This window comes from Gossypium raimondii, chromosome 4 (genome assembly GCF_025698545.1).
Source record: "Gossypium raimondii isolate GPD5lz chromosome 4, ASM2569854v1, whole genome shotgun sequence".
In the NCBI taxonomy this organism is placed as follows: domain Eukaryota; kingdom Viridiplantae; phylum Streptophyta; class Magnoliopsida; order Malvales; family Malvaceae; genus Gossypium; species Gossypium raimondii.
In genome coordinates, this window is record NC_068568.1 from 13,879,254 (window position 1) to 13,896,769 (window position 17,516).

General features: G+C 35.1%; 2 protein-coding genes across 2 annotated transcripts; one reads left to right on the forward strand and one right to left on the reverse strand.

The window, feature by feature from the left end:
- Positions 1-10,161: 10,161 nt before the first annotated feature.
- On the reverse strand, positions 10,162-11,340 carry LOC105785531 (uncharacterized protein At2g29880-like). Its single transcript, XM_012611626.2, has 2 exons — positions 10,975-11,340; positions 10,162-10,899 (listed from the first exon to the last, which is right to left on the reverse strand). Exons 1-2 carry the CDS (start codon positions 11,338-11,340, stop codon positions 10,603-10,605), a joined length of 663 nt encoding a protein of 220 aa, XP_012467080.2. The 3' UTR covers positions 10,162-10,602.
- Positions 11,341-15,981: 4,641 nt separating this feature from the next.
- Positions 15,982-17,498, forward strand: LOC105768154 (DNA topoisomerase 6 subunit A). The gene has a single exon (XM_012587918.2). The coding sequence runs from the start codon at positions 16,117-16,119 to the stop codon at positions 17,368-17,370; it is 1,254 nt and encodes a 417-aa protein (XP_012443372.1). The 5' UTR covers positions 15,982-16,116; the 3' UTR covers positions 17,371-17,498.
- Positions 17,499-17,516: the final 18 nt, after the last annotated feature.

The following is a 17,516-nucleotide window of genomic DNA, read 5'->3' on the forward strand; positions in this document are numbered from 1 at the left end:
AAGTTAATCATAATTAATTTAATTAAATATGTAAAAATATCAATAAATATTATTTATTTCATTAAAAATGATAATGCTATTTTACATAAAAATTATTTTATTTATTATAATTATAATTATAAAATTAAAAAAATTATTTTATTTTATAATTATTTTTATTTTATTGATAAATATAAAATTTTATAAGATAATAATAATATAAATAAATTCCACCAAAATTAACATAATTAAAATATTAATTTTAAGCTCAAGGTAAAAGTGTCAATTTCAATATATTTCTGGCCCGTTGTACAATATTATTTTATCTAATTAAATAATATGTCCATTCCATTCAACTCAACCAAATTAATGTTATACTTATTTTATTTTATTGTAAATCTATTTTATTCTATTATCACATAATAGTATTTCATTACAATTTTATTCCATTAAATGCGGATTGTATTTTAACAATAAATATCAATATTTAAAAAATGAATTTGGCTTAAATTTCAATAATCAAAGCTCTAACTCGTCTTGGATTGGTCTATTTTCTAATTGGGTAATAATTATTTTATTATATTTTTATATATTGAGTTATTTATATTAAAACTTAATAACAGATATCTATAAACTATTATGTAAATATTAAAAAGTGTGAGGTCATTTATTTTAAAATTTTAATAAAAGGAAAAACATATTAAATTATTAAATATAAATGAAAATAATATTTTTGTAAAAAATTTAAAAATATGATGAACAAACTTAAAAGGATTTAGCTCAATCATTTACAAATATGAAATTTATATTTTAGACTATTGTTTAGTAAGCACAAATTATACTAATGGGACATTTAGTTCACGAAATATAATATTATCTCTAATAATAGGATTACCAAAATGTAAGATTACTTTCTCGTTATCGCTATGCTACATTGCCATGTTTGGTTTAGTTGATTAGAATGTAATATTTTGTTATTTGATTGACGAAATGTAAGATTACCTAAAAGCACATTTTACTAAATTATTCTCATAGAAGTTTTGTTATTGTTGCATAAAAGTTAAATCTTATAGTATTTTATTTTATTGATAAATGAATGTATTACTCTAGTTAACTAGTGTCATATCTGGGCAATTTACCAATAAAAGCCCTATTTTTTCAAAAATTACCGAAATGGGCCCATTATTTAATTATTTACCGGAATGGTCCTTTTTCGCGAAATCGCGTCCACGTCAGCACGATGTCAGGGTACGCGTCAGGAAATTGCGTCCACGTTAGAGCGAGTTGCTGACGTGGACGCGATTTCCTGCACCACGTAGCGCGTTCCGAGGGACGCGATTTTGCCATTTTTCCTAGCTAGGTTTTTTTTGGCTTTTAGGGTTTAGGGTTCAGGCTTTTTAGGGTTTTTAGGTCCTGAAAGAAATAATTTCGAGTTGACGTTTCTGATAAAATAGTATAAAATCGCTTCTAGCAGGATGCTATATGAGAAGAATTTGTGAAATCGCGCCCTCGTGGACGCGCTTTTGCTACAGTAGGTCACAGAAGAAATAATTATTTTTTTATATTTCTGAGCAAATAGTATAAAATCGCTTCTAGTAGGATGCTATTTGAGAAGAATTTGTGAAATCGCGGCCTCGTGGACGTGCTTTTGCTACAGTAGGTCATGTAAGAAATAAATTTTTTTCGACGTTTTTGAGCAAATAGTATAAAATCGCTTCTAGCAGGATGCTATTTGAGAAGAATTTGTGAAATCACGCCTTCGTGGACGCGCTTTTGCTACAGTAGCATGTTTGGGCTGAGGCTATAAATTAGGCAGAAAATGTTCTCAGAATGCATAAGTTACAGTAGAAACAATTTAGAGAGGCTAAGAAGGTTAGAGTTTCAAATATGAGTGAACATATTAGTGCTGTTATTTACTACGATGGTGAGGTTTGCCACACCTAGAATGGTGTTGTTTTTTTGTCGGAGAATACGGTGCGACTGGTTTTTAACCAGAACCTAGATTTGACAGAACTTCGTAAAAGAATTAGGCGTAAAATTTTCGGAACTACGCCAATGAAAGTTCTATCTATCACATATCGATTTTGTTCTTCTGTTGATCCCATGACATATGACTCGTTCGACATAAAAAGTGCTCATAGATTGAAGGCAATGGTGCAGACTCATCTTGCTAGTGAAGCACCTTATATTGAGTTATATGTACAATTTACATCGCCAACTGATGTACTTCCGATTGGTGTTCGAGATGTATACACGACCCCTGGCTGACACTTGGTTAGCGGGTTACAAAATACGGAACAGCCCATGTTTGGTAGCGGTGTCGAATGCACATCCCCCACAAGACACTCTGTCGGTGGATGAGACATATACGTCGGTGGTTCGACGTTTGATGTTGGAAATACGTACTGGGGAATGGCATCAAGTTCTACTGGGTAGCAATCTACATCCAATTGGGGACGTTATCAAATGCCCAGAAGAAGGGATGACATACTCCCTACGATGTCAACCGGTGAGGGGACCTCGTACGCTGTAGATGATTGTGGGTTAGAAGATGACTCCGATGTGGATCCACCTCGAGAGCCTGGGCCTGATGGTGCAAAAGTTGGCTTATTTTCTGAACCGGAGCCTATTCCAACAGAAGCTGAAGATGCTGAAAGGAGTTCAGATGAGGAAGAAAATCCACGATTCAAAGCATACTCACCTCCGGCCCACATGCATAATGTTGATCTGTCTGCAGATGATGCGTTAGAGTTTCCAGATCTACCACACCGATTACGTGATTGTACAAGTTCGGGGGTAGATTTCGGTGAACTTAAAGTTGGTAACCAGTTTACCAACAAGGATAGTTTTATTGGTGCTTTGAAACAACATAGCATCAAAAACGGCGTTAACTACCACGTCGTTAAATCAAAATATGATAAGTTTGAGGCGAAGTGTGCGGTGCAAGACGGCACATGTTCATGGAAAATCTACGCCTCGTTAAGGAAAAGGACAGGGTTGTGGGAGATAAAAAAGTACAAAGGTCCACATACATGTGTTGCAGGTACAGTATTGACTGTATCTGAATAATACTTTTATTATGCAATGTTGCATTATTTAATGTACTCCCTCTGTAGTTGTTTCACAAGATCATCCCCAAATGGATTCAGCTATGTTAGCTAGCTTGATACTGCTCACGATAAAAGCAGATCCTAGGACTTCAGTGTCGGTGTTAATTGCCAATATCCCTAGCCAAATAGGGTACACGCCCTCTTACCGCAAGGCTTGGATAGCTAAACAAAAGGCGTTGGAGAAGATGCATAGTGGGTGAGACGCCTCATATAATGTAATATGGCAGTAGTGTCAGGTGCTAGAGAGATATGTCCCAGGTGCCATCACAGACCTTGAAACGGAACATGCGTACTACAACGGCTGATTGCTACGTGGATGCCAAGTGTTCAAACACCTGTTTTGGACCTTTAAGCAATGCCGGGACGCATTTCCATACTACAAGTCGTTGGTACAAATTAACGGTACCTTCATGTTCGGTAGGTATACTCATCGGCTATTGCTTGCAGTGGCATAGGATGGCGGTGGGAGAATTCTTCCAATTGCATTTGCAATAACACCGGGAGAGTCGTCTGATGACTGGGATTTCTTTCTCTTTAAGTTAAGGAGGCATGTGTGCCCCCAACCTGATATCTGTGTTATTTCAGATCGGGGCACCGGTATACTAGCTGCATTTGATCGAGAGGGAAGCTTATGGCAGCGCACACACTATAGATATTGCCTAAGACACGTTGCTTCGAACTACTACAGGCAATATCCATCTAAGAGCAAACAAAGACAAGTGACCAACATGGGTATTTAGTCTATATCTGTGTTATTTAATTTGTCAATTTGAATTAGTTTTATTGGTAGAAATGGTATAAATTATTCGCTATGATCTTATATTGGCAGGGTATGAAATAAATAAAGATCGTTTTCACGAGATGTTGGCAATTTTACAATCCCAAAACGGAGAAGGGGCGGACTACCTTTGTAACATACGTTTCGAACAGTGGGCACAAGCATACGACGACGGCCTATGATATGGCCATATGATGTCGAACCTGGCAGAATGCATAAATTCTGTTCTTAAAGGAAGGCGCCATCTACCGATAACATCGGTTGTGCGAGAGACATATTTTCGTTTGGCGGCGCTATTTCAAAAGCGAGCAGTAAGTTATGCAGGCCAGATGCAGGGAGGCCATGTATGGTGCAGTAAGGTAGTTCAAGAAATTAACAAGGCCAAGGCGAGGGCAAACACCATGCACACAGTGTGTCACGATCGAGACAATTTATGGTTTCACGTGACAGAGTTTAACAGACCGCACCAAGCTACTGTTGGCGGGCAATATCGTGTACACTTGCGAAATAGGACTTGTGACTGTAGGATGTTTGATGCACTTCATTATCCATGCGCTCATGTTATTGCAGCTTGTCAGAAACTCCGTCTGGATCTGATGAGTTATGTGGACGAAGTGTACAAATTAGAAAACATGTACAACGTATGGAGACACGTTTTCCCACCGGTCCCAAATGAACGTAAGTGGCCGCCCGTATCTCTTGCTCCTTTTGAGCTGTTACCGGATAGAGAATTACATCGCAAACCAAAGGGTGGACCTTGCTCGAGTAGAATACGTAACAATATGGATATCCGAGAAATAGCCAGTCAAACGAAGTTGTGCGGATGGTGTAGGAATCCAGGCCATACAAGTCGATCATGCCCTAATCGCAATAGTTGAATGTAATTGTAAAAAATTAAGTTTGTGAAATTATTAATTGATAAATTGTATTAAGTCAAAAAATTGTATTAATGGTTAGTAAAATTATCAAATTATATAAAATTATTAATTGTTAGTACCAATCAAAACATTTTTCCAAATCTAACATTATGTGAATGTAAAATTATTAAGTCAAAAATTGTATTAATGGTTAGTAAAATTATCAAATTATGTAAAATTATTAATTGTTAGTACCAATCAAAACATTTTTCCAAATCTAACATTATGTGAATGCAAAATTATTAAGTCAAAAATTGTATTAATGGTTAGTAAAATTATCAAATTATGTAAAATTATTAATTGTTAGTACCGGTCAAAACATTTTTCCAAATCGACATTACGTGAATGTAACATTGTTAACTTAGTTTAGGTTTTAAATTAATTTAGGTTAGGGTTTTAATTAAATTAGGTTAGGGTTAGGGTTTTAATTAAATTATGTTAGGGTTAGGGTTTTAATTAAATTAGGTTGGGGTAGGTTTTTAATTAAATTAGGTTAGGGTTAAGGTTTTTAATTAAATTAGGTTAGGGTTAGGGTTTTAATTAAATTAGATTAGGGTTAGGGTTTTAATTAATATAGGTTAGGGTTAGGGTCTTTAATTAAATTAGGTTAGGGTTAGGGTCTTTAATTAATTTAGGTTAGGGTTAGGGTCTTTAATTAAATTAGGTTAGGGTTAGGGTTAGGGTTTTTAATTAAATTAGGTTAGGGTTAGGGTTTTTAATTAAATTAGGTTAGGGGTTGACTTTTTAATTAAATTAGGTTAGGGTTTTTAATTAAATTAGGTTAGGGTTAGGGTCTTTAATTAATTTAGATTAGGGTTAGGGTCTTTAATTAAATTTGGTTAGGGTTAGGGTCTTTAATTAAATTAGGTTAGGGTTAGGGTTTTTAATTAGGGTTTAGGTTAGGGTTTTGTATTAAATTAGGTTAGGGTTTTTAAAGTTAAGGTTTAGAGTTTTTAAGTTAAGGTTTAGGGTTTTAATTAAATTAGGTTAGGGTTTTGTATTAAATTAGGTTAGGGTTTTTAAAGTTAAGGTTTAGGGTTTTTAAGTTAAGGTTTAGGATTTTAATTAAATTAGGTTAGGGTTTTGTATTAAATTAGGTTAGGGTTTTTAATTAAATTAGGTTAGGGTTAGGGTTTTTAATTAAATTAGGTTAAGGTTTAGGGTTAAATTAGGTTAGGATTTTATTACATCAAATAAACTTCTATTTTATTACATCAAATAATATCAAAGTAACTCGAAAAATTTCTATTTTATTACATCAAATAAACTTCTATTTTATTACATCAAATAAACTTCTATTTTATTACATCAAATAATATCAAAATAACTCAAAATTTCTTTTTTTTACATAAAATAATTTCAAAATATTCAAAATATTTGTACAAATAAATTTAAATCTGCAATCAATGTCTATGCCCGGGATTCGATTGCCACATGGCGACCAGTAAATGATTCTGTGATGGATTCCTCCTTTCTCTAGCTTCCGACGGCGGTTGTTGTTCCTCCGGTGGTGATTCTGGTTCTTCCGGTTCGGCATCTGGTTGCCGGACTTGGGACGATGATCCACCTTCAAAGAATAGTGTATGTGGAGGTGTTTGCATCAGGAACGACGACGGTGTTTGAAACCCATACGTTGGTGGGGATTGGTAAAAAGGAGAGCTCCCCGACGGCCCCCCTTGCGATCCCTCGTGCGCCGCTGGCCTATACATTCGCGGTCCGCTCGGCAAAACAGGAAATGAAGCTGAACCGGGCATTTGGTTCCAACCTGCCATAGAACTCGGGAAAGGATACATATAAGGGTTAGGGTACATATAAGGGCTAGGAAACGCACTTGGCATCATCTGAAAAGGCGGTTACGTGGGTATCATCGGTTGAACTGCTGCGTCGGGTGACTACGTCGGTGCTCTCGTTGGGCCTGGTGATTGCATGGCCGCTGATGATGAGCCAGGTGAATGTCTGGGCCTCGTTGAGGGGCTGCTTTCGTCGTCTTGTCGTCTTAGATTTAGAGGCTCGCGCCTTTCCTTTCCGACACGTATTTGACGCTGCCTCTCATCTGGCATCAATAAATACGGCTTGCCATGGATCCTAAACCAAGGCATGTATTCTGGAACGCACGATAACTCTGGAACACCTCAGGTAGGTAGACATTCATACCGATCTTTCCACATTTCCATTTACTCAGACCAGTATCTCGTCCAATCCGTATTCAATTGCTGAAGGTCGACTTTGTGTTGATCGTCAAACACCTCAGGATCCACCGGAATCGGTTGTCTACATCCAAACTGTCGTAGCACTCTGTCTGTCTAGTGCGGCTCCACGGTTGCGTAGTTGACCAACACGACTTTCACGTGCCAAGTTTGTGGATTTTGTAAAAACTCTTCCGGGGTTACTGCCCGAATTGCCGAATCCTCTTATGGTGTCCATTGAAACTATATGAACATGATAGAAATATTAGTTATATACATAATACATAATACTAAATACTAAATACTAAATATCAATCGACTAGCGAATGTATGGAAATATCTATTTGCAATAATACATACTTCTGCTTCCGACCGTTGGTCCAATAGAAGCCGTATATCTTCAAGAGAGGACGGTAATCGAGCATAACTTGCCGGATGGTTCCACCTAATTAAATAAATTTTTAGCATACTTTTATTTTTTAAAATCTACATAATAATTGTAAAATGTAATATAAAATTTACCTCATTATGAGTGGGGATGTATATGGGTGGTTCACTCGAGGAAGTAGAAATGGAAAGCGAAACCGTGCCCATGACTGCAGTAGTGACAGGCAACCTCCAATGTTTGCTCTCCTCGGTCGCGTCGCCCCGCACATCTCCCGATATAATGTTGCCAAGACAGTAGACCCCCAACTCAATTCACTGACTGCTCTAAAATCAACGAGTTTTAGCAGCCATCTTAGATGTACGCGGCTCCGTGGCGTGTCGGGCATCAGATAACCTCCAATTAATTGAAAAATGTATGTCCGAGCATATCAGATTCTTTCAATTTCGGTTGAATCTTCACTTGGATCAGGGAATGTGTCACGTAACCAGCCCATCTCGACCTTACCTCCCTCCATTGTCTCCGGAATAGCGCCCAAAAGCTCGTAGCACACCACCTCCCAATTGCTAGATTGGGCGGACCCGTGTTGGGTGCCGATCCACCGCAATCCCAACTGCAGACTGACATCTTCTAGAGTGATAGTGCACTCTCCACATGGAAGATGGAATGTGTGCGTCTCGGGTCTCCACCTCTCAATCAATGCACTGATCTATTTCGGGTCCAACTTGCATCCCCGACCTACCGTCGCCACGTGCTAAAAACCCGCTTCCCGCAGGTAGTTCTCTACCAACGGTGATGGAGGAGCATGCATATTCCGGATATTGCATTCCAATACCCGATCTACAGACTTTTATAACAAATAATAAATTAATAATTATCTAAAAATGCATAAATAAAAAATTCTTAAATAATATTTAAAAATTAAATTTAACACTTACCATTTTCATTTGTTCCACCGATATGTGATGCATATCAAGAAGAGTCAATGATCCGGCCATTGATGAAATCGTAGAAATTTTTACGATTTATAAAAATATAAAAAAATTTAAAATTATTTTAAAGAAAGGAAATTGAGAGAATTTTGGAAGGAAATTGAGAGAATTTTGGAAGGAAATTGAGAGGAAATATTAGACAGGATTTGTTTGTGAAAAAATAAAAAGGGGTGGGGGTATTTATAGTTTTTTTTTACCGTTGGGGGGGCAACGGTCAAATTTTTGACCGTTGGGTACTGTTCACGCGCGGACCGAAATCGCGTCCACTTCAGCGCGAGTTGCTGACGTACAGCAAATCGCGTCCTTGAGGGCGCGATTTGTTGCCACGTCAGCAACTCGCTCTGACGTGGACGCGATTTCCTGACGCGTACCCTGACATCGCGCTAACGTGGATGCGATTTCGCGGAAAAATGACCATTCTGGTAAATAATTAAATAATGGGCCCATTTCGATTTTTTTTTGAAAAAAGGACTTTATTGGTAAATTGCCCGTCATATCTCTCTTTTCAAATAAATAAGCTGAAATTAAGGAGGAGCGATAAATTAGAGATTTTCTTTTAATTAAAATGACAATAAAAAGAAAATAAAACATTTATTGTCATTATTAAATATATTGTTTGTTATGGTTTAAGTAAAATTTGACCAAAATGATAAAACAAATAATAAAATTATTATAAAAATAAAATTTTAAATATAATATAATATAATATACCAAATGTTGATTTGGCTCAATTTATAATAATAAATCAACATGGTTAAGATGTGACTTGAAAAATATATTAAAGAATTGAAGCATCTCATTCACTAATAATAATAATTATTATCATTTATCAATTATTAGTTTAGTTTAGTTTAAATTAAATAGATCAAAATCATGATTAAGAAGGGATTATAAACCTAATATTACCAAATAAAATATTAGCACTTAGCAACTTAATGTCTTCTATATCCAATTCCAAACATTGGGACGTGGTTTTCGAATATAAAATTATTCTCAAAAATTTGGTCATGAATGTTGTGCAGGTCGGGCAACAAGATGGGAGTGTTTTAGTAGCAGCTCATGTAAAAAGGAACTTTTTCATTAATTCACAAGTTACATTGCAAAGGTAAAACCTCCTCCTTTCGTGAACACTTACAGCACGTTTGGTTCGCTGTAATGGAATAGAGGCGTAATGTAATAGAGGCGTAATAGGTAATTCTTTTGTTTGGTTGAATGTAATGGAATAGAGGCGTAATGGTATTCTTGTGTTTGGTTGAATGGAATAGAGGTGTAATAGCATAAGGAAAAAAGTTAAAATGACTAGAATACCCTTAGCAGAATTTTTTTAAGGTAGATGATTATTGTTATTGTTATTAAATTTTAATAAGATTATTAATATAAATAATAAATAATTTAATTATATTTTAACATAATTGTTATAAAATATAATTTAATAAAATTGTTAATAAATATTCTTATATGAATTTACTAATAAAATCATAATATATAATACTAAAATATAATTTAAAATAATTATTATTAAATATAATTTAATAATAATATATAATTTAATAAAATTCTTATTCTTATATGAATTTACTAAAATCATAATATATAATACTATAAAATATAATTTAAATAATTATTATTAAATATAATTTATAATCTATTTTATTATTATTAAACTGTAATACATATTTAATGTGCTAAAATATCATTTGTGGAACAAATAATTTAATTATTCTACAATAAAAAATATTAGCAATAATAAATAACTTTAGAATTGTATTTTGCATAAACATAATAACAATGAATATTAGCAAAAGGTTAAATGAGATTCATGAAATTCTATGTCACAATCCATATGTTATACAGTTTTGCCACATCAAAAAGTTAGAACATTGTATATGACATACCATCCCAAATATTACAAACAGAAAAAGTTACGAAAATGTCATCAACAAAACCATAAATTTTAATGGTCAGCAAGAAATCTTCTGACCCATTCCAACCGTACATCAGAAGGTAAACTAAAGAAAATTATCATTTGAGTTGGATGATCTGGAATTTTACTCAATGCTTGAAACCGTTCATCCACAGTTAAACCTTCTATTTCACATAAGGTTGGATATAAATTTGCTGCTTTTTCTTGGATGCCCTGGTGAACTACCACATCGGAGGCAATACTCCTACTGATTTGTTCACCAATTGCCCGCATGTTTTCAGCCAATAAAGTGGCAGCATCATTAACTGAAGAAGAAAAATGACCACTTGCATCAGAATTCTTTTTTTTTCCTCTTTGAAAATGATGAACCCCCTTGGTTTCTGTCTGGTTGCGGCTCTGTAGCAGAAATATCCATGTCATCCAAAGAGACATTAGCATCACAGTCATAGTATTCGTTTCTTTCTTCATTAATATCTGTAGCAGGTACATCCTCAGCATTTATTTCTTCAAGAACGTCAGCGGCTGTTTGAGCGTCTTTCCCAGTCGCTCGATCTTTTGCGTATATGGCAGTAAGTTGGTCGTAGTAAGGGAAACTACGATGTCTGAACTGACCGACTTCTCTATGACTCTACAAAAATGAGGAAATCATATTAGTTATAAGTTTGGTAAAAATAAGATAATTAAGACTTGAACTCATTCTTACCTTTAAATAAGAGTCCCAAACTGCATCTTCAGCAACAACGATCTGCCTATGGTCGTCCCAACCAAAACCGCTGTTGTTTTGGCCATTAAGCATGTCATACACGATTGACCAATCCCTTTTTAGTAACCTAATCCTTGACTCGATATTAGGTCTAGCCTTCAACATTGCATTAGGTAAAGCCTTTTCTAACATTTTTTCCAACTCGTTTAAGTAACCGGCTTTGAACCCCGTATCAGCTTTAAATGTTCCAATATTGTGCAAGTCCACCATGCAGGAAACCAATGCTGCATGTTCTTCTGGAACCCATTTTCTTTTGGTTCCTTGAGATGATTGGGAAGGAACATTTGATTCCGAAACACCTGACATAATTATCTTAAGAAAAAAAACAAATTAAAATTAAGTTTAATATCATGAATCAAAAGGTGAGCACTTTATAAAATTAAAATTGAGTTCAATATCATGAATAAAAAACTCACAAAGAATAAAATTATAACACATGATGAATGAAAAGAAATCAAATTATAATTCAACAAGTTTAGTACAATACAAAAAATACAAAAACACCACCAAAGTTTCACAAACTATATACATAAAATAACATAAACAAATGAACTCAAACTAATTTTCTCCCTAAACCTAACTAATGTCTAGATGCTTGCCATTCATCGAACATTTGGTTGGCTAGTTCCATCCTCCAAGTAGCCCAAGCATCCGATGGATGAATATTGACGATATTCGGTTCATCGTCATCTAACACATTACTAGGTAATCCTTCTCCCACCTCCGCTTCAATAGGATCAATACTTATATGGGTTCGAATAAAATTATGGAGCAAACAACATGCAATAATGATCCTATTGTGCACCCTTACAGGATAGAATGATGGACTCCTAAGTATTCCCCATCTCATTTTTAATAACCCAAAGCATCTTTCAATAACATTACGTGCTGAGGCATGTTTCATATTAAAAAATTCTTGCGGAGTACTTGGCTGATAACCCTGACGCCAATCATTCAAATGATAACCCTTTTCACATGATCCCGTTGTGCATAAAAATCTAAAATATAGGACCTAATCCTTGGTCTATAAGTATGAAGGCTATCGATGGCACCCAATGTAAGTATAAACCAACAGGCGATGTTACAGATTTCCAACCATATTGTCAATGCAATTCCAATTCTTTTACGCCTTACAATTTGTGCAATTAAAGGCAGACGAGCCATTACTGTAAGATATTAATGTGTTCCATATTGTCAAATTTATTTAAAAGGGTCACATTTCTCCAATCATAATTTCAATAACAGTAAACTTAAATTAAATAATTTAATTGCCAAAGAACTTACGGTGATTGTGTGAAAAGAAGAAGCTCAACTGTGGGTGGAGGAAGCAATCAAACAAGCTGCTTCAATAGGAAGCAATATCACACTATCAAAGAAAAATGAACAATACTAGTTTAGAATCTTAACTAAATTATGTACAACAATGTTACAAATTTAACATTAACCGTAGTTTAGAATCAAGTTGATTATATCTAATGATCCAATTAATATATTATCCATATGTTTTTTAATCAAGTTGTTTACTTGATTATATCTAATGATCCAATTAATATATTACCCATATGTTTTTAATCAAGTTGTTTACTTGATTATATCTAATGATTCAATTTTAATATATTATCCATATGTTTTTAATCAATTTGTTTACTTGACTATATGTAATGATCCAATTTTAATATATTATCCATATGTTTTTAATCAATTTGTTTACTTGATTATATGTAATGATCCAATTTTATTTTATTTTATTTACTCATGATTGGATTAGGTTTAATTTATAATGGTTCAAAAGTCGATATATATGTAATATTATTAAAATAATATTTTTAATTTTAATTATTTAGAAATATTTTAAATTAATGAGTAGTATATGAATATACACATTTAATTAATGAGTTGTATATGAATATACACATTTAATTAATCGTTGTACAAGTCTCAGTAATTGCTCGGTTAAAATTTACAAACTACCTCAACTTAAGAAATTGATCCCAAATTCAAATAATTCAATTCCAATAAAAATCGACTTATTACATCAACACTTGCAAAATATAACTATAAAAACATTACTATGGATTAAACCATAAAAACAGTCAATTTTTGGAATTGCAACTATAAAATACCTCTTGAAATGCAACTACGACTTGACATAGCGATTTATGTCGGAACAAATCGGTAGCTAACGATCCAATACCTCTGAAGTTCACATAGAACATCAATTTCTGGAACCTCACTTGTAAGAAATTTAACAAGGGTGCTAATATACAAAAGAATTTACACTTCTAAGCATTTTAAGCAAAGTTACAAACAAAGGAATCACGATCAATCAAGCAGTCAATCAACCAATCAACCTAGTGACGAACAGTAGCATTTTAAGCAAAAAACGAGCAAAAGAAAAGAAATAACAAATAACAAGGGCGAAGCATGCAATTCATTCAACAATATGAGGTCTATATCTATAGGTTCCTAAAATACAAACAACAAAGTTGCCATTCAAATGCCACAAGGATTTGGTTAAAAAACTAAACTCAATCAGAGACGCGATAAGCATATTGTGAACCTTGAAAATATTGTGAACCTCCACAAGGAGGTGGAGTGCAAAAGGCAGAGAAGAATAGAAAACCAGAACCATTCAATCAAAAATGAGTTTTCCATCATGGGGCAAAAGCAGTAATAAGTCTCAATGAAACCCAAGGCACAGGTTTCTAAAACCCTACATAACATCATTGAAAGAAGAAACTATGTTTTACTAAAAGAGTATATACTGAGAAAACAAAAGGTACAATGGTCACCAAGGCTCTAATCAAGCTTTAGATACCCTAAAAGTCCTATAACAACAATAAAGGAAGATATATTTCAAAGAAAGAAATATAACTTTAGTAACATAATTCAACAATAGTGATGCTCATGACTTTCATTTCAATCAATAATTTCAGAGCTCGGTGAAAAAGGTAAACAATAACAAGACTAAGTAGCAAAAGAACTACCCAATGTATCAGCTTCTTCTCGCCATTGGGCACATGCCAAAACCTTTGAAATTCATTAAGCATATGTCACACAGATGGTATCAAAAGCAGTGAAATATTGACTAGAACCATAGTGAATCACTAGGAAGGTAACGTACTTACAAATACCAGTTGGGATTAAACCAGAAAAAGGGTTCACAATATTTTCTCAGACAATTAAAATGTTTAATGGTTTCAAATTAGCAACTAATTATAAACGGATACAATAATTGATGAAATAGACGCAATAAAAGCATCAAGAAGGAAATGAAGCTTCATCTAGCAACAAAAGACTAATTTCAAGTATGACATTGCCAGTGAGATTGACATAGTTCATAAGATAAATGAAACTAAAGACCCATACAACATATCCAATGAGATCATACAACTATTCGATAGCATTACAATTCCATCTTGTCTTTGGGGTTACTAAGGGCCAATTAACGAAAAAAATACAATCCCATTGCGTAAAACCGCTAATAACAATGCATTCATTAAAGTACGCATGAGTATAATCAAGATGCAAATCACATGAGAAAAAAAAGAATGATAATCCTACAATCAAAATGTTCAACAAAGCCCTCAAATCTCATAGCTATATCTGGTCATTCACAGTGTTAACAAACTGGTTTTCATTAAGAGAATTTTATCAACCATCATCTGTGTCAATAAGAAGATAAATAGAATTATAGATAGAAAGAATAGAGAAAGAGAACAGGGAAAGAGGAGAGAGTTATCGACAGGAACCAAAAAGGATAGAGAAACAAAAGGGGAGGAAGAGGAAGAGGAAGAGGAAAAGGAATTGAACAACAAATGATGATAGTAAATGTTCTAAAGCGAAAATCAGTCGAACTGCTCCATTCAATGAGTTTTCCATCATTGGGCAAAATCCACTAAACCAAATCAGTTCTAAAAATAAACAACATTCGGCCGGTGGGAATAATCGGTGGGAATAAATAAATAAAATGATAAAAAAGAAAATCATGAGGAAGAAAATAAAATTTGAGATGAAAAAAAGAGAAGAACCACTTACCGAAACAGTTGGGCCGGAGATCTGAGACGATGGAGTGAAACGGGAGAGGCGATTTCGGGAGGGACGGAGAGGGAGAGGGTGGAGGTGATTTTGCAGAAACAGCTTCTGTTGGGAGGTCAATTTCGGCGATTTCGAAAGGGAGGGAGAGGGAGAGGCTGCAGGTCGATTTTGGTGAGGGTAAAACAGAGAAGGTTTTCGGGAATGCGTCCGTAATAGGGTAATCTTGGTTTTTGGAAGGGAATGCAAATCGGCCAGGAAGCAGGGAATATCGCGTTTACGTCCGTAACCGTATAAGCCCGTAATAGGGCATTACAGCGAACCAAACGCAGGAATTGGTGGGGCGCGAGTAATAGAGGCGTAATCGCATATCCAACACGGTGAACCAAACAAGCTGTTATTCTCCCAACTCCTGTAAAAAGACTTCTCTAGTTTTTTTCAATTTTGATATTGAGCAAATTGATCCTTCTCAAAAAAATTAGAACAATTTAATCTCTGTTATTTTTTAAAGTGAGCAACTAATGATAATTAATCACGGGGTTAATGTTTTTCATTATTTTACATAATTTTAATAGATATAATAATAAATTTAAGCCTCAAAGTTTACACATTCTACTAATTTGATCTTGATTTAATAAATTTAACTCGCAATATTTGTGTAAATGTGTAAAAATCAAGGTTAAATTTATTAGATTTTTAAAACTAAGATCAAATTAACAAAATATATAAATATTGAGAGTTAAATTTATTATTATATCAATTAAAATTGTGTATAATTAACATAAAACATTAACTTTATGATAACTGTTCTTAATTATTCACTTTTAAAATTAATAAGAACAAATTACTTCAATTTTATTAATGGCATCAAATTGTTGAATATTAAAATTGAAATTACTCCACACTACATAATTTATGCGCTTCTCTCCGTTCAAGAACAACTGACTGGCAAGCCCTAGCTACTAGCTAGCCCTTGCATTTATTTCGTCACTCATTTCCCAATTTCCCGCCTTTTACTTGGGTATCTTCCCTCCACAGTCCATCTCCATGGCCGACAAGAAGCGCCGCCGTGCCGACTCTGACTCCGATTCAGCGTCCCAGCCTTTCAAGAACCTTCTCAAATCGGATGCCCAGATCCTCCAAATCCTCAAATCCGTCACCTCCTCTTCCTCTTCTTCCACTTCCAAACCCTTAACCCTAGCCGACCTGGCCCTCTCCGCCACCTGCCGGGAAGTGTCCGACCTCTCACTCTCCTCCGTCCAATCCACCATCGAATCCCTCGTTCTCCAGCTCACCCACCAAATCCTCTCCGGCCAAGGCTTCTCCTTCACCGTCCCTTCCCGTTCTTCCTCCAACCAACTCTACGTCCCCGAACTTGACCGCATCGTCTTAAAAGACAAATCCACCGTCCGCCCTTTCTCCCACATCTCCTCTGTACGCAAAACCACTATAACCGCCAAGATCCTCTCTTTAGTCCATCAACTCTGTCTCAAAAATATTCACGTCACCAAGCGTGACCTTTTCTACACAGACGTTAAGCTCTTCCAAGACCAGGTTCAATCCGACGCTGTTCTGGACGACGTTTCGTGTATACTTGGCTGCACTCGGTCCAGTCTCAACGTAATCGCTGCGGAAAAAGGAGTGGTCGTTGGGAGACTTATTTTTAGTGACAACGGAGATATGATCGATTGTACTAAAATGGGAATGGGAGGAAAAGCAATTCCTCCTAACATTGATCGAGTCGGAGATATGCAGAGCGATGCATTGTTTATTCTGTTGGTAGAAAAAGATGCAGCTTATATTAGATTAGCTGAAGATCGGTTTTACAATCGGTTTCCTTGTATAATTGTGACTGCAAAAGGGCAGCCGGATGTGGCTACAAGGTTGTTTTTGAAGAAAATGAAGATGGAGTTGAAGCTTCCAGTGTTGGCATTGGTTGATAGTGATCCGTATGGATTGAAAATTTTGTCTGTGTACGGGTGTGGATCGAAAAACATGTCTTATGACAGTGCAAATTTGACTACCCCGGATATCAAGTGGTTGGGGATAAGGCCAAGTGATTTGGATAAGTATAAGATACCAGAGCAATGTAGGTTGCCAATGACAGAACAGGATATTAAGACTGGGAAAGATTTATTGGAGGAAGATTTTGTGAAGAAGAACCCTGGGTGGGTTGAGGAGTTGAATTTGATGGTGAAGACTAAACAGAAGGCGGAGATTCAGGCATTGAGTTCGTTTGGGTTTCAATACTTGTCTGAGGTTTATTTGCCATTGAAGTTGCAGCAGCAGGATTGGCTTTGAGCAGGAGAGGTAAGAACTCAGAATGTGGAATTTGTTGTTTAAGGTTTATGTACGAGAACTTGGAAATTTGTTCAATGTTCACTTTTCGTGAAGATAGTAATAGTTGGATTTCATGTGTTGTTATTTTACTTCTAATTATTCGTTGA

Excerpts from the sequence above, each read along its gene's own strand:
- LOC105785531 (XM_012611626.2), bottom strand. The coding sequence starts at position 11,340 with ATGTCAGGTGTTTCGGAATCAAATGTTCCTTCCCAATCATCTCAAGGA. Across the intron at positions 10,900-10,974 it reads TTTGGGACTCTTATTTAAAG|AGTCATAGAGAAGTCGGTCA; the intron begins GTAAGAATGAGT and ends TCATTTTTGTAG.
- LOC105768154 (XM_012587918.2), top strand. The coding sequence starts at position 16,117 with ATGGCCGACAAGAAGCGCCGCCGTGCCGACTCTGACTCCGATTCAGCG.